Source organism: Egretta garzetta, unplaced genomic scaffold (assembly GCF_000687185.1).
Source record: "Egretta garzetta isolate BGI_Z169 unplaced genomic scaffold, ASM68718v1 scaffold491, whole genome shotgun sequence".
In the NCBI taxonomy this organism is placed as follows: Eukaryota; Metazoa; Chordata; class Aves; order Pelecaniformes; family Ardeidae; genus Egretta; species Egretta garzetta.
Genome location: NW_009258684.1, coordinates 225,590 through 243,103, shown reverse-complemented (window position 1 = coordinate 243,103; position 17,514 = coordinate 225,590). Strand labels below are relative to the sequence as shown.

The following is a 17,514-nucleotide window of genomic DNA, read 5'->3' as shown; positions in this document are numbered from 1 at the left end:
CGGTGTCCCTGCTCCTGCAGGGGGGTTGGGCTGGGTGGGCTCTAGGGGTCCCTTCCCACCCAAAACATTCTATGATTCTATGATCTGACTTCCTTTTTCTTTCATGAAGAATTTTTATCAAAGCTGTGGGAAATACACTGCCCTGTTTCAGATAACACAGATGCCTGTATTAGCTGTTATGTATACTTCAAGATTCAACATAATGACTTCTACATAGAATTGCAGCGTCAAGCCCATACTACATAGTATTGAATTATGCATGACATTTTTAATGGTGGAACAAAAACGGGAGCAGAAGGAAGTGCTGCAAAGGACATGCAGCCTTCGCTGGTTATTAGGCGCTGGTGTACGTGCATGCAAATCCCAAGATATTCTTTGAAACTCTGGTGCTGTGCTATACAAATCAGAGCGATATGAAAGTAATACCTAATGAGGGAAAATTAAATAAAAGGAAAAACTGACACAGGGAAGTGCAGAGTGCATACCAACTTATTGTACTTCAGAGAGTGAGGAATAAAGATCTTGTGTCTATATTGGTTGGATGCTGAAAGTATCAACTAGATTAAATATTTACAGTACCGTAATTGCAAGGGTTAGTCTTATTTGATAGGCCACAGTGATGATGCTTGTCAATGTCTAGGCAGTGAAAACTGGGAGAATATAACTAAATTTATGTAAAGAAGAGCTGCTGCATCTTAAGAGGCAGCTGCGGTCTAAAGTCAGTTCATGGAAATTCCATGCCCTGTTGTATGTATTTTGATATATTCCACATCCTGTTGTGTATATATTTTTACCCAGATTTGATACTGATACAAATACTATATACTTGGTCTTTGAAAGCTGAGACTGACTTAACAGACCTGCTGTGTCATTTTTTGAATATCCAAAAGGTTTCAATGGAAAATTTGGTAAGGGTTCTGTTGCAGTATTGATGTCTTTCCCCTCCCAATTGCAGATGTTTCTTTTCTTTTTTTGTAGTGTTACGATGCTATGTGTTTTACAGGGTAGACAAAGTTACCCAAGACCTGATACTGAAAAACAGAAATGAAAGAAAAACTTGGAAGGGGGAGCATTTTGGAGAGAAGCAAAAAGAACCAGTTTGTTACCAGGCCAGACTTGACAGTATTTGAAAAGAGAAAAACATTGGCAAAGCCATAGTGCTCCTTTCCAGATATTCAAAGACTGATAAAATTAAGGGAAAAAGTATTTTTCAGGGCTTGAAGACTTATGTTAAAGGTTACCCTGTCATACTAAGCTCTTGTATTGCCAGCATAGTACTACTGTAAGTCCAGCAGTCCAGTGCAAACTTGATTACTGGTATTGTGATAGCCAAACTTTACTAGATCTAACTTAATTTCAGGCTCTCTAGCATCATCCAGTTTATAATATCCAATTATCAAAGGTATGATGTGTTATGACCACTGGTAATGCTACTGTCAATTTGTCTTGGCTTCACTGTACGGGGTTTATTTTTATTTATTTATTTATACTGCAAGTCTCCGAGTACACTCCAATTGGTTGCTATTTTAACAAGATCTCTGGAGAACTTTTCAATGATGATGCACGTAAAGAAAAAAGCCAGAAGGCAATTTGCTACCAAGCAGATACCAGATTAACGGGCAAGGGTCCAGAGTTCAACAGCAAAGACTTAAACAGTTTGTTAGCATATGCTTGTGCCACGCTTGGAAAACATAACGAGAACAAGATAAGAGGCAAAGTCGTTATCTCACTGGAGTCGGTGACGAGGTTTCTGGTGACATCGGGGAAGTGATCGTTCATCCCTTGCTTTACCTGTGGGTTAGTCAGATACGTTTCTAGCTTTGTTCCAACATAAGCAGCACCTTTGTCAGTGCTGGAAAAATTGCAGTTAATTATGGTGTGTATCTTCCTAAAACTACCTTTTGAAGTGTTTAATGTAACTTGTATAACGTAACTTGTCTTTTTCTCCCAACTTCTCATCTGTTTTTTCAGTGCAAGACAAATTCTGGTTTGACTGGGAAAGAAATGCTGAGAATATAGTAGACTACTTCCATATGTGCTTTCCAAAGACGAGTGCTCCTCAGCATTTTATATTCCTAAGTATAATCTTGATGTGGTTATGCATGTTAAATGTAGGTAGTATTTTGAGACACATGATCTTCTCTGTTTCCAGGTGGGCCATGCACAGGTACAGCTCATGCCTCGTTAACCACACCAACCAAAAGATCTTGCGACTCAGGTATGTGTTTTGGGGGGGGTCAAGGAAATAGATTTTGCATGATACATAGCTCTATGGTTACAGTTCAGTAGTCAAGGGTAGTGACTATATCTGACAAATGCCAAGAGAAAATAAATATTGTTGCTTTGCTGTCAGAAATGTACATACCAAAGGATTTGGTTGGCAGGTAGTTCACCTCTGAGCCCTGCCAAACATAAGTCTATAAATATACGGTTTCCAGTTAATCTTTGTAAACATAAGACATACAGGAACAATCGGTTTGATTTAAGTCTGATGATTGTGATAGTGTTCTGGAAATCTCCCCTTTAAATGCAAAGTATTGAGTAGAAAACTGTTTAGAGCATATTGGCTTTACTTTCCCTGATGGAAGATGCAGTATAGACAGCTGATGTTTGCATGGAGACTACATTTTACCTGCTTTGGGCCCTTTTGATGACTTTATTTCTACGTGGAGGATATAGATGGATAATCTCTCACAGAGCTGGTGTTGGTAGTGACACGTTAGGTCATTGCCAGGTGGAAGTTGCTGCTTCTGCAGCAGATCTGTCACGAAGAATGGTGGGAGCTCTCATTCAGGCAGGCAGCCAAGTTACTCTCGTTGGCTCAGATTTTTTTCAGACTTTGGTTTTGCATGGATTAAGGAGAGCTCATATGATCCTTTCCATCAGCACCACTATGGGAAGCCATAACCTCCTGTGGAGCGGCAGTGGCAAGCCTCCAGGTAGTGGTGATGTTCGAGCAGTCTGTGTTTCAAAAATAATTTTTGCCTATATTTACATTTATGTACCAGTTGAGCTGTACTGAGTGTGCAGAAAGGAAGGTTATTCCTGGTTGATTAAGGGCTTTTATTCTTTCAAGAGTTCAAGGTACATTTCCTCTGAAGTACCTCTGAAGTGTCTCAAGTTACTGTATGTATAGCTGAAGGGTAGTTATTCCGTATACGCGTGTTGTTAGCTTGCGGCGAATGTGCGATGACGCAAGTTGGCTTGGTCTGCAGGGAAGGAAAGTGAAAGAGAAGCTACGTTTCCTTGCACTTGGTGCAGGTGCAGACCTCTCAAGTAATGCATGATGATCTGCAGCAGTGCCAGGAGTGTTGTTTGCCAAAGAACTCTTTTAAGTTTGGTGCTGGAAGATACTAGATCCAACTTTTCCAGAATAGGAAGACTGGATTTTCTTTTCTACGTAGCCGTGGAGGTGTACCTAAACAAGACGGAATGTTTGCCACTGTGTCCCTTGCAAAGTAATCTGCTTTGCTCATGGTATTACTTGTATTTTCTCTATACATTAGCTATTGTAATGTTTAACTCTGGTTTTCACTGCAGGGTAATTTAAAAGCTTTCTATGATGCTATAGATACTGAAAACTGAGACTACTATATGAATATTTAAAGAAATGTGCTTGTGATTAGCAAAAAGGCAAGTAAGTCTGCTATTTGGAGTGTCAAATGGCAACAGTAAAAGCTCCTTAGAACACAGCAGATGAAGCTACTAGAGACGTTGAAAAATATCCATTAAATGGTTGGCTAACTTTGCTCAGTAGTTCTCTTATTTTCAGTTTATGCTAATGTTTGGTCCCTATATGCTTGTATGTTAATCATTTGGTGTGTTTAGCAAGAAAATAAGGAGATCTTAATTTGATGCCGCAAGTTTCATCTTCAGTCAACTAAACCTAATGATTTTATATTACCTCATTTTCCCCCCAGTGTTTTTTACATTATTTGCTCAGTGATCTGCATATTTTGTTTGTAGTCCCTTACACTAATAAACCTGTTACCAGGAGTTACAGTTTTCTTCTCCAGAGCTTGAGTTTTCAGCTAACTTTCATTTTTAAAATAAATTACCATGTTTTCGAAGTCTGCATTTGGGAATCCAGGTAAATATGGGAATTGACAAGAAAACATTGGCTACAAAATATTGCCCAGAATTGGTGTGACATCTTCAGGCATTAGTAGTAGACTATGTAGGTGAATATTTCATACTACATTCGCTTCAGCTTAGTGTTCCTTCCTAGGAAGCTATTTAAGTGATACAAGCAGTGTTTGTCAATACTGCACGTTGTGTAGAAGCCTCTTTTCTGTAAGTATTCTACATTTCTTCTGCTTGGAAGAGCTTTGAAGGAAGAATGTTTTGGTGGAATTCATCTGTGTAACTTTTTTTCCCCCTTCAAGCATAGTTTTTCCCTAAAGTCTGCCATATATCAGCATTTGAGATGGAAAATTAGAAATTTGACCTAGTTATCTTGTGTGCAGGTTCCCATCAGGAGGATATTAAGGGAGACATAAACCTTTCATATTTTATTAGCATTAATGTAACCGTTGAAGAAAGATCAAAACAATAAATCTGCCAACACACAGGAAAAGTTCTCTCACAAAGAAAAGAGTTTTTACCTCAGTCACTTCTCAACTTGCATGCTGGAGGAGGTGTTCAGATAAAAAATTGTATTATGACACCAAATAGTGGGGTTTTTCCTCTTGCTGTTCGCCAGAATCATTGCTGTGGTAAAAAGTATTTCTATTCCAAAGTGTGCCCATAGGACAAGCTTTATAATGAAAAGAATGAATAAAGCCTTGCAATCATTAGGTTGGATGATGCCTCAAAGGTTTTTGAAAGCCAGCAGTCTGAAGACTTTGTAGGAAAAAAGATGGGCTTGAGTGGCCTGGTGTATAGCTTCTTACGTATTCTGATTTGTTTCTCAGTGGTTGGGTCATGTTGTGATGGATGGCAGATACTCGAAGGCTTACTCTAGTCAGGAGGGCATCCAGCTCCCATTTATATTGGGTGCCCGTGTTGTGAAAGTGCAGGACTAAGTGGCATATTACTCTTCTTTTTCTGCTGTGCAACTTAAAGATGATTTAATACACAATTCTAAACAGCCAAATTTTAAAATATTTTCATGCAGCTTAAAGAAACCTGGAAAAAATCGGCGGAACTGTGTGAGTGCGCTCAGTTAATTTTTAATTGCGCAGTAGAGAGTAGTAGGAACAGGCAGATAAAATACAGTAATTATACAGTCAATTCATACATTATATCCATAAAGTTGGTGAGTTTAAGTACGTTATTTCTCAGTAGCGGTTCATGAGAAACGTGCTGCTTTAATATTCTGTACAGTTCTGTCTGCAGATAGCTCACCTTTTATGAGGATGGCTGTCCTAGATGGGTGTGGTGGTGTTTATATTGCGTGAGATTACAGTATCTGTCTCATTGCTCAATGCTTTTTCTAGTTTAAAATTTGAGTCTAGAAGATGTAAGTAATTCTTCCCCTGCTTGAGCAAGGCAGTTAAACAGGTGTGTGGTGCTTTTTGAAGTTTGGGATGTATTGATGTCCTTATACACAAGTCGTGTGCTTGATCGAAGCAGTGCCAGAAATCTTAAACGCTTTGAGGCTCGACCTATGCAACTGGAGAGGAGTTACAGAAAGGGCAGGCTGTGGAAATAGAAGTACACAAATTTTCAGCCAGAGCCAAACCCAAGAAACCATTACTTTTGTATGTTCGGTTTTTATCAATCTTTATGTGTTGAGTAAGGACAAAAAGACCTGGTACACCACCAATTAGTTGTTTGGGTTGTTTGTTTTTTTTTTAATTGCTCTGAAGTGTTAAGTTCCTGAGCAAAAAAATATCCAGAAGATTATTGAAGGGGGTTTATAACATTAAACCAACTTTAAGGTATCTTTTTCCTTGTGTTCCAATGGACTTTTAAGGTGTTCTTTAGTGTTTGACTTCTGGAGGGCATTGTGTTAGAAATCCAACCTTCTTGGAGCTCTCTCACCGACGGGGAAGTGATGATAGAACAGCCTTCGAGCAGCGCGATAAATCACCCGGCCCTGGCAATAATAGTGCCTGTTAGAGACGCTCCCCACCCCTCCCTCAGTTTCCAGCTGTCCTAATAGAACCGCGCATCAGGCAAGGCTGTAAATAAAAGTTACAACCTAATAGGTGGGTGCTGAAGTGGAACGGACAGGATCTGAGGCATGGAGGCCTTATTACTGCTCATCAGCAATTATAAACAGGATAAAGTGTCTGGGACTTGCACGGATGCAGCAAGAGCTCATAGAGGCTGGGAGATGACACCCTACCATGATCAGATGATGTATGTTGATGGGTTTTTACTATCTCATCTTATTGCCTATTTCTGTGATGTGCTGTATTATCTGTTCTGTGCTTCCATAGCTATCTGGACGGACGGATTGGTTTCCTCTGCTGCTCCAAGGAGCTTGAGCACATATACTTGAGCTTGCTTTCTTGCACACACACTTTGCATTAGTTGCTGGTATCGGTTATCTTAAGAGCCTTCGCAAAGTGTTACGATTATTGTAGATTAAAATCCTCCTAATGGTAAGGATCTAACAGTCATATCTGTAAACAAATTCCAGGACTTGCTGCAATTGTAGGATTTGGTTTCGTTCTCACCTTGTTCAACTTCACAAAATCACCCTCATTCTTTAAAAATAGTGGATATGGTCACCTGAACTATCTTTTCCGCTAGATGCATCCCATGCATTTTCCGCTAAATGCGTTATAACCAGTGTGGTTGGAGAATGGGCTTGGGGTCAACATATCAAAAAGTTTGTTAGAAAGTCAGCTATAGCTGTGATGATCTTTGCCTCTGAGTTATAAAAACTTCAGCTGTTTCTGGGAAGGTTTTTAAGAGCTTGTTAGCACACAGTAATTGCTAATATTCACAAAAAAGTCTTTCTTGATCTTTTATCTATCACAGAGAGTCTAGCACAGAAATGTGCTAGACATCTGAATCATCTCTTTACTAAACTATACTGAAAAAAAAAGCCTTGAAATTTAGCCTGGGCTTGCTTTAATCTAAAGAGAAGTTTTGCAAGCATCTTCATAGTTCATACATTAGTGACTCACGCTGTTTACTTCTGAAGAAAATTTTCTTCTGAGTAGTGGAAAAAAATACAACATTCAGAAATGAAAAGGCATACAGCAGCACGACAGCATGTGAAAACAGTGACTCCTATCCTTGTCTGTTCAATACAGCCAGGATAAAATAAATAGTTTTTCCATCATCTTATGATATTAGGCCAGGAATACTTATATCTGCCTGTGTTGAAGTACGCAATGCTGAGATGAATGGAAACTCATCCTTTTCATGGTCGGTACTTCTTGGAAATGAACTTTCATACTTACTGCTTCCCAAGTTTTCCTTCCCTTTGCATTGCTCGTAAAGTGAAGAAACTAGATGGTTGAAGTGGCCAAAGGGACGAGAAGCGTAATGTGACTGTGGAAGCCCTATTTCACATGCTGTATAGATGAATTAGGAATACCTACAGACAGTGCTTTGAAGACGTTTCTAAAACGTGCTAGTAATTCCTACTTAGGAATGCCTCCTTTTTCTAATCAGTCTGTTGCAGCCATTCATGGAAGGATTTCTGGCCTTAAGAAATAAAATGACTGTAATGGAATAGGTATAAGTAGATGAATATGATAATTTATATGCTTAGTAATGTTTCTCATTTTATAACATTGTATTCCCCCAAATCGTACTAACTCTCATTAATTCTCCTAAGAGCTTGTAAGGCAGTCACATCTCCATGTTACCACTGCATCCTGCCTCAAGACAGCAGGAGGACCTCAGAAGCAGAGGGTTGCTGCGTTCCCATCGGGTGGTCTGTGGGTCTGCCTCTATTAGAGAGAACGTGGGATTCGGCGTGCGCCAGTGTGCCTGGCAGAAACGCGTACCCATTTAAATAGATCTTGGTTATACAGGGGTGCGTAGGTTATGAGAAACCAGCTTTGCCTCTCTTGTGAGTGGAAAAAAATAAACAACAGTACCATGGAATTAAAAAATAATAATCAAAATGTATATGTGGGTGGGGAGTAAGGGTCTCGTGGCCCGTATAACCTCCCAGCAGGTGCTGCGACGCACACCTCTCCGTGCCCCACCATACTCCCCAGCTATCTGAGATTGGTGCCGTGCTGTCAGTTCGTTCAGAGTCCAAGTTTTCAAGCCCAGCATCCTAATGAAGAATGTCTTCCAGCTACTTAAAACTGTTACTCCTACTACCTTTATTTATCCTCTTAAATCACCCAAATTTGTCATCTTTTTATCCTTTGTGCTGCTCAGATATTCCCTTGAACCCTCCCTGTTCATTCTTACTTCACCGAATAACCTGTTTATAAGACCTTTTTTGATTACTTGTAAGTGATTCCTCAGCTTTCACTTGTCTTTATCTCTTTTTGCTGCTCTTGATTCAAATTTTTCATCTGTTTTCATTTCTATATCCTGAATCCCATTATCAAAAAGACCACATTCAAAGTGGAACAACTTCAAGGAAAATGTGCTTAAGTCAAGAGGACAGGATGGTCTCTTGAGAGTTCACACTGAATTGTAAGCCAGTAGGGAAATTATTTTGAATGTCAAATTAAAGGTAGTAGCAGACGATAGGAGAACAGTAAATGCGTCCCTGAATTAGCTGTGTTAGGAAGAGCATAGCCGGCAGATCAAGGGAAGAGATTTTTTCCCTCCAGTTGGCACTGGAACAGGTACCCACAGAGGCTGTGGAATCTTAGTCCTTAAAATTTTTTGAACATGGGCTGGACCAGGCCCTGAGCAACCTGATACAGCTTTGATGTTTACTCTGCATCAAGCAGGAGGCTGGACTAGGTGACCCCCAGAAACCCCTTCCAAACTCGTTTTTTTCAGTGACGCTAACAGAAAACAAATACGGCAGGAGTGATTAAAGGTATTTAGTCTAAGCTCAGTAGCACTCATAGCACTTAATGAGAGCTGAGGCAGGCAGGCTCGAGAAGCGCAGGCGAGCGTTTGGTGCCTCAGGCATTGCAGAGAAGAGCCAGGAGGGAGACTCTTGGAAAGGTGGGAGAGTTGGGATGGTTGGTGCAAAGCAAAGGGCTGGGGGAACGGTCCTCGGAGCAGGGTTCTCAGTGGCCATGAGCAGCATAAGTGAAGCGCGCTTCGGTAAATAAGACGCTCTCCTGTCCTGAAAAAAATGATGCCTGCTGCTGCCCTTATCACTTTCTCACCACTTTCTCTCTATGGTCTGATAGGTGGCTTTCAGTCTGGTTGGTGAAATTCTTGCCAAATACAAAACTGTATGTTTTTAAGATCATTATCTTTTAAAATTCAGGTGTGGCCACATCTTTGTATTAAAGTCTTAGGGAATTATGACACAGGGTTTGTCCTCGAACTCATTGAAACAGAAGAGTAAATATTTTATTCTTTATGTATATTTCCATTAAAATGAAACAACTTTACCTTGAATATTTTTTTTAGTGGTTTCATCCCATGCTTAGTTATCAGAAATATATTGGGATCTCTTTGATCAGTTAACCAACCTTTGACAGTAGGCATATAGTTGTATTAGAGAATATACATCTGTTAAGCCTACTTGGCATTATGCTCCCAGCAGGTCTGAATTCCTTGTTTCATTACCAGCATCCACCCACAGACTGCTGGAAAACCATCCCCAAATAACAAAATTGCAGCTCAAAACTTTAAATAAAACCCCGTGTCCATTAATTACAAGGGCAAAGGAATCAGGGTTACATGTCTTGCATTTCCCGCCTACGACCCCTTCCTAAAACTTAATCAAAATATTGGAACAGGATTGGGGGAGCTTAGGCTTGGCTTTAATTTCAATTGGGCTTGCCCGATAGCAAGACACTATGGAGAACGTCGCAAAGAACAGTTGAGATCGTTAATTCTAAAAATCTGTGAGGAGCTGTGCTCCTGTCAGCCTGAAGAATTGAAAGGATTTTAGCTGCATGTGTTGCAGTCAGCAGCCAGCACCCTGATCTGATCTGTACAGATCAGACCGCTTTCTTACTGGTGCGCTTTAGCAAGTGAGGCACAGCTTTTTATCGTTTTCCATTTATTTTATTGCACTGGAGGTTTATTTAACAAGTTCAGCATTAAACAACTGGCCTGAAATATATTTAAAAACACATAGCCACTTATACTTGCTTTTTTTTTTCTTGTTACTAACTTAAATTAAAACACATGTACCAGGCAGGGAGCTAATCCATGAACCTGTTCCTGCTGTACTTTCTGATGTGAGGGCCATGCCCCAAAGGTTTCATCTGACCCTTGGTGAAGGCCTCTGTTCTGACTGATGGTTTCAGTGAGCATCAGACGGCTTTTAAGTACAAGCTTTCACTCCTTTCCATTTAGATTATGATTTTCATAAGTACCTTAAAAATATATGGAAGTAATTCTAGAGGCTCTTGGGAGTATGCTGAAGTCTGTTGAGCACACACAGGGCAAAGTGGAGCTTCCTACAAAGTGAGGGGTTTCTAAATATTGGTATGTTCACTAAATCGTCATGCAAACAAGTTCCCTCTTTTTCCTATTCCTGTTCCAAATCATTTTTCCGTAACATAAACTTCAGGGAATGAGGCCAGCATCTTGGGGCAGAAGAGGGTCAGAAAAGAGCTGGATGTAAGATACGGCATGCGCTGTTGCGTCCTCTGGGTTTCATGGATCTGTTCTGCCTTTCCCTTTCTGTAGGTCTGGTCTTTGGCTCAGGTTCGTGCCGATGTTTCCCAAATATCTCCTTTCAAAATAGTAAGAACTGCCCAGCAAACCAGCCTGAGGTCTGATGTACTGGAGACAGCAATCGGGTGTACAGATGTTGTCTCCTACGCCAGAGCTGGTTGGTTTTCCCCCACAAAAATTGCTGGGAAAAGTACCACGGTCAAAATATAAACTGATTTTTAAGCTTTATTTAAAATAAGTGAATCAAGACCAAGTGGGTTTTGAAGATAGATTAGCTGTATCTTTCCGAACCTACTCTTAATGCATTCAGTAAAAATTTTATCAACATCCAAGAGCTCTTAGGTTTTTCCTTAACATTAATCAGTTACAGTCCCTGGAATTATAGTCTCTCATTGCAAGATTTCCGTTGCTAATGGCATCGCTGAGGTTCTGCAGTTAATGACAAATAAGTTTTTTGAAAGATAAATATTGGAAATAGATATTTTCTTTTCACGGCTAGCAGAGAGTTCTTTCCAATTCCTCTTCTGAATCTGCATCTTAGCCTTGGAAAACCCTCATTACACCAACAGGGGGAAGGGTGTACTAAGAAAACCTCAGTATATGAATGAAAAATAACAGCGCAAGTAGTTTCTATATAGAACTGGTTTTAGGCTATTAGTTTGAAGAATTACCTCCCCAAATGCTGTATACCATCTGATTGATGAGGACGTAGCTGGAGTATACTACTAGGGTTTTGAAGCAGAGCGGCGCTGCTTTATTTATGTGCTCTTGAGCTGACTAGCAAATATGCAATATTTATAGCATTATCTATTCTTGTTGATCTAATATTAGGGAATTTCACAAAGCATAAGAGGGCTCTCATTAAAGTCAGCAAAACCAAAATGATGATATTGCTCTGAATGCTTTTGAATTTCCCAGTTTATCAGAATGAGCGTAAGCTTATTTGTATGTGTTTGTACATACATATGTAAATATACCTATTTGAATACTATGAGTGGTCTTACAGGGTGCTGTGTAACGGCCAGGATGTTCATGATTTGCCTTCATAACTTTTTCATCATGTATAAGGGTTGTCAGGCTCTGGAATGGGCTGCCCAGGGAGGTGGTAGAGTCCCCATCCTTGGAGGTATTTAAAAGAAGGATAGATGAGGTGCTTAGGGACATGGTTTGGTGGTGGGATGGCAGGGTTAGGTTAACGGTTGGACTCGATGATGTTAAAGGTCTTTTCCAACCAAAGCGATTCTATGATTCTATGATTCTATATTCCTGTGTTACAGCTTTTTTTGTCCTTCTTGTGTTTCTATCCTTCCATGTAGCGGTCTGTATTTGTGCATTCTTCCGTCACTTTTAATAATCCTGGTCTGATTATTCAGGCCATCGATGATGATTGCTTGTTCCCCAACTTGTTCACCAGCATCTGCCTCTGTCCTGCTCCCAACCCTAACCCTATGCTGCTAAAATGCATAATTTACTAATGAGAAAGTAAGGTCAAATTGACACCTGTAAAATATTTTTTTTTTTTAAAAAAAACTACCAAGTTGAGCGTTGTGGCCTTTTTTTCCCTTCTGGCCTTTTCAAGGTTCATTTTTTATAATAATCTGAATATATGAAGAGCTTGAGATGCTGTCGCCTATTAACAACAACCTGAACCAGCTTCCCTTAACATCCTTAGAATAGCATCAAGCTTCTACCCTGCCTAAATTACCCCCGGTAATCAAGACCACGGGAACGCAGCCTCGTGCCTGCGCCCAGGAGCCGGCGCTCCCTGCGCGTGGTTTTGCTGTCGGCAGCCGCTTTCAAGCTTCAGCTTGTTGGCCCTTGCAGCCGGAGATGGGCAGCCAGCACCAGGCCGAGGGCTCCGCAGGACGGTCCAGCCCGTGCTCCCTCACCCCCTGCCCTGGGCTCCGGAGGTTTGCAGGCTTGGCCCGCTGGTGTAATTCAGGAAAGGAGCCCCGTTCGCCTAGGTTTCTAAATAAACAAGGTCCTCCTTTCAGTCAGCAGCAATAGAGGTGGCCCTTGCCTTAGGAAATGTTTCAACCGATTGAAATGCCCGAAATTAATCCTTCAAAGGAACCGTATGGTACAGGTGCCTGAATACATTTAAAAATGTACTTGCTCAAATCAATTGGGTATATAATAAAAACGTTTGAGAAAATACATGAACATTTCCATTAACTGAAGACACGCTGACATCGGGGAGTGTAGGGGGGCAGTAATGCAAGAATTTAACTGTAGAAGTGATGTAGTACAGGAGCCTAAATACAAGATGAAAACTAATTAGCTTTTCACTTAATTTAGCAATTATGAAATTTATTGACAAGAGAAGATAATGGACATTTTCACACTTTTTGTAATTATAACTGGCTAAAATGCATGCAGTAGCCTGTGTAGCTCAGTGTGTGTCATACCATTTCCAATGTGCATTTATCGTAGAATCACAGAATGGTTTGGGTTGGCAGGGACCTTTAAAGGCCACCCAGTCCAACCCCCTGCAATGAGCAGGGACATCTTCAACTGGATCAGGTTGCTCAGAGCCCCGTCCAACCTGACCTTCAGTGGTTCCAGGAATGGGGCATCTGCCGCCTCTCTGGGCAACCCGTTCCAGTGTTTCACCACCTTCATTGTAAAAACTTTCTTCCTTATAGCTAGCCTAAATCTACCTTCTTTTAGTTTAAAACCATTCCCACTTGTCCTGCCCTTGCTGAAAAATGTTAATGCTAGCAATGTTTTCCTTCATCTGGGTTACCGGCACTCGATTAAGTCTCTTGTATTCTGCCCTTAGAGAGGGTAGTTAATAGTCTCATTAAATGACACTGCAGTACAGGATCCTTCCTCTTTGACCGATGATAGTACCAACAATACAGGTTCAGAAAAAAAACCAAAAAAATGTGAAAGGTAGGAAGGAATTAGTATGTAATTCTGCCGCTCTCCATGAATCTCAGAATTGCTGAATGGCTGAGGGTGGAAGGGCCCCTGGAGACCTCCTGGTCCAGTCTCCTTGCTCAGAGCAGGGCCACCTCGAGCAGGCTGGGGGCAGTGTCTGGTCAGGTTCTGAGCACATCCAAGGATGGCTGAAAGTTGCTGAGGATTTTTTTTTTCTTGTTGCTGTTTGGCTGGTTGTTTTTGCTCATTAGGGCTGGAAACAACTACTGTTGAATGGTTTTGATAACTGATGTAGAAATAACTTCTGTAATGCAGCTTCTGGGGGTTATTTATAGTCTCCAGAGGGATTTCGCAGGGAGCCTCCTGAGGCAAAGAAGGGGCTGACAGGACTTGAGTTCCATAGGGGCTATTCCTATACAGTCTCCCCAGTCCACACTGTTTAGGGACAGTGAGTTTTAGTGCAGTTGCTTTTAAACTCGAGGGATGGGGGGGAATAAATCAGTGAAATGGTGATGCTGAGGTGATGAGATCACTGCGATGATATTAGAAAACATTGTGTAGTTAAGTGTTACTAAAGGGTTTATGTGAGAATTTTTGAGACATCTTTCTGTAGAGTTTTAGGAAAAACTGAGGTGAATTCACAAAAGAAATTAATTTCTTATGAGCATGAGTGCTTCCAGAGAGGTGCACGCTTAAGTTTCTGACGCGGCTTTGAGATGCGGTCTTGATTGCTTGAGGGGACGAGATGTTCATCCCAGTGTAAATACTGGAGTTTCAGAATAACTGTTCCCACAGCGTTATACAGCAGCGGGGAGGAACCGAGGTGGTCACAGTTGTCACACTTGGCTCGTAAGAAGTTAATCTTGAATTTCTGTCTCTTCGTTAATAGTCAACAAGCAAATGGGGCTTGGAACAACTGTGTTAATTTTAGGTTCATTTGAAGTAGAGGAGACGATTTTAAATGATGATTCTGCTAAGTGTGGTAGGAAGGATTTGTTTGAGGCAGCTTCCTCTAGATGAAACTTCTAACGCATAGTCAACATGCCAGGGAATTAAGTAATCCCTCATCTAAAAATGGAATAATGAAGGGGAAAAAAAAATCCCTAGAAACTTTAGTTAATCCCTGTTACATAGTTACTGTCTGTGACTGTGCAAGTCTTCGTGGACAGAGGTTTTAACAGCTGAAGCTCCTTTTAAAATAGTTTCAGAGGAGATGGCAGTGATGTTTTGAGGGTTCATTAATTATTGCTCTTACTGGTGTTTCCACAGGCAGCTGAGATCATAAATGTCAGTCTGTCAGTGTGATGGGTTCTTTATGAAAAGGAAAAAAACCTGAGTGCCTCAAAAGCTGTCATCAAACCAGAGATTAAACAGATTCATCTCATTCTTGAAGCAAGCAGCAGCAGAGGAGGGCTCCTCCTTCTCCTCCTGCTCTCCCATCTCTTTCTTCCTTCCTCCTTCCCTGTTACATTTTCTCAGCCCACGTCTCTGCTGGGCTTAAAGATGCCTGTCCTCTCCCCAAAATGCCATGAAAGAGGCATCGTGATTGCTCGCGAGGCCATGTGCGTGCAGCCTGCAAACTCCTTCACGGCAGGACAGTAAGAGAGCGGGATTCAGCTCCGACAGTCGTAACACCATTTATTTGGAAAATTTTGAGGGGAGAACGTGAGCGATGAGCGACGAGAACGGTGACAGTAAGGAACAAACGTGAATTTCTGTCCAAGACATAACAGAATTTTGAAGAACACTACTCTGCTTGTTGTTCCCAGCCAAGCCTCCAGTTTCAGTCTTGCTGAGCTGAATTACTTCGTTCTCTCATTTAAATGGGAGTTGGATAGTCTCGCCACAATTAGAAGAATCTCCATCATCAGCTGTAGATTAGAAGAATCCTTATTTCTTAACTCAGTTAAAATTGCGATGCGAGAGTGTCAACGGTGGTTACTCTGCTGAGCAATTTCTTTGTGACGTTTGGGCAGTCTCATCTCTGGTGGTTTTTTTTTTATTTTTACAGGAAAGTTTTATGATTTTTGACATCTGCAGGTAAAAGGAAAGCGTTCTTTTCATTCTTTATTTTTTTTTTCTCAGACTGGGTATTTGTTGGTTTGGATGTAATGCCAAATGCGAGTGTGGAAAATGTTTCCTTAAAAGCAAAGCAAGAAGTAATTCTTCTTGCACGAGCCATCCTTCTAAGGAAAGCCACTGTCACTCACTGGCTGAAAGAATCCTCTTCTCTGTAGCCCCTTGTGACTGTGCTGTAGTTTGAGCCTAGGTGCAGCACTTCACCCTGCTCCTAGGTGGGGTTTTTCTTCTGCAAGCCAGGTAGCAAAGCTATGCATTCACAATTTCCTTTTGCTGTCAGATCTCCGAAGTTTAGTGTTGCAAGATACCAGGTGCTGGAAGATTTATTTTGCGTCCTGCATTGCTTGTGTGGGTGCAGGGAAAGGCAACGTGATCTGGAAGAAACGCGTGCAGGACTGAATCTAAATGGTTTGGTTTCTAATCTGTGCTTTCTCCTCGCTCTTTGGACTTGCCCGTGAGAAGATGTACGCGTGCGTGCTGTCGTAACGAGAATTAGCTTGTGCTGGCGTGGCCAAGGCGCTGTGCAGTCGGTGGTCAGGTAGCTGGTACTGTCCCCGAGAGTCGGGCTAGGTCACCTCCGTGTTAGCGCTGTTTCATTTATGGCAAAAAGACACGCTTTTTAAAGAATGAGATTCCTACATTTTCAGTTCTGTCCTATTAACCAACTTACATTAATGTTCAGTTAGTCATTACCAATTAACAGGAAGCGTATAATTAAATATGTTAATTATAGGACTAGTAGCCTGCCCCGGAGTAGCTATTTTTCTCATTAAGACACATGGCTTCACTAACTGATTAGACACTGGTTGACTCATGCAACGAATCCCTCATTTGGACTTCATTGTAAGCAGACCACTGCGGTTTCCATTGGCTTCATTCAGAATGCCAAATTCACTTCTGAGCAGCTTCCAGAAGCAAAGACGGGTGGGAGGGAGCCATTTCAAACCAGCAGCGTATCCGTTTCTCTGAGTAATGAATAAATGGCAAATGGGGCATTTCCCCATCTTTGGCAACAAGATGGGCTGGAACGGATTTCTACTGAACCCTGAACCAGCCGGGTCCCCGTACGCAAGCTGCAGGCTGGGCCCCACTGCACGCGAGGCCGGGAGGCTCGCCCGGGCGCCCTGCACACAAGGGTCCATGTGCTAGGGCTGTTGCCTTGGCGTACGAGTCGGGACCTTTGCAGCCTGGTCGCAAGATCTTTCTCGTGGATCATCTTCTGCAGAGATGTAATTTAAGACATGACTAGTCGTTCCGTAACTGTATTAATTCATTGCGCACTACTTTCTTTTCCCTGTCAAGGCATGCAGAAGTGGAGCACATTACGTACTGAACGTTGGTTTAGGCCTAATAGATGTATTTTGTAAGGTGTAAATGGGAATCTACGACGTTGATCAAAAAGAAGGCTGTACTGAGGCACACGTCAGATAAGTTTTTATTAAGCTGCAATCATTTTATCACCTCTATACTGTGCAGAAAGCAGCTCGCTTTTCTATTAAATGTGAGATGCGGAGACTTTGTACTTATTGAAAAGCCAGGCACATTGCCAGCTTACCTTGAGAGCAGTATGACAGAAATAAAGTAGACTTGAGTGAACAAAGTTGTATATTCATAATGGCTGTAATATTAGAGTCCAACAACTGGAAAAACACTGTGAGACAAGGTGTGAAACACAGGTAGGAAAAGCGGGTTTGTACGCACTGGGCGGGAGGAACCAGGGGACGTTAACAGAGAGCACACCCCGGAGGCTAGCGGGTATTCCTCATCTGACTTCGTTAGCTGTTTGGTCAAGGAAAGGCATGGTGTTGATGAGCAGGGGATCAGGTAAGATCACTGAAGTAACAAGGACATGGACAATGCTTTAGC

General features: G+C 41.5%; 1 protein-coding gene across 2 annotated transcripts in view; it reads left to right on the top strand.

Annotated features, from left to right (window-relative positions):
• Positions 1-17,514, top strand: part of ZFAND3 (zinc finger AN1-type containing 3) — a 111,958-nt gene that overhangs the window by 71,453 nt on the left and 22,991 nt on the right. For both annotated transcript variants that reach the window (XM_035888697.1, XM_009648962.2), the window contains one exon: positions 2,153-2,218. In XM_035888697.1, the coding sequence (XP_035744590.1) occupies positions 2,153-2,218 (66 nt within the window). The remainder of the gene's footprint in view (positions 1-2,152; positions 2,219-17,514) is intronic.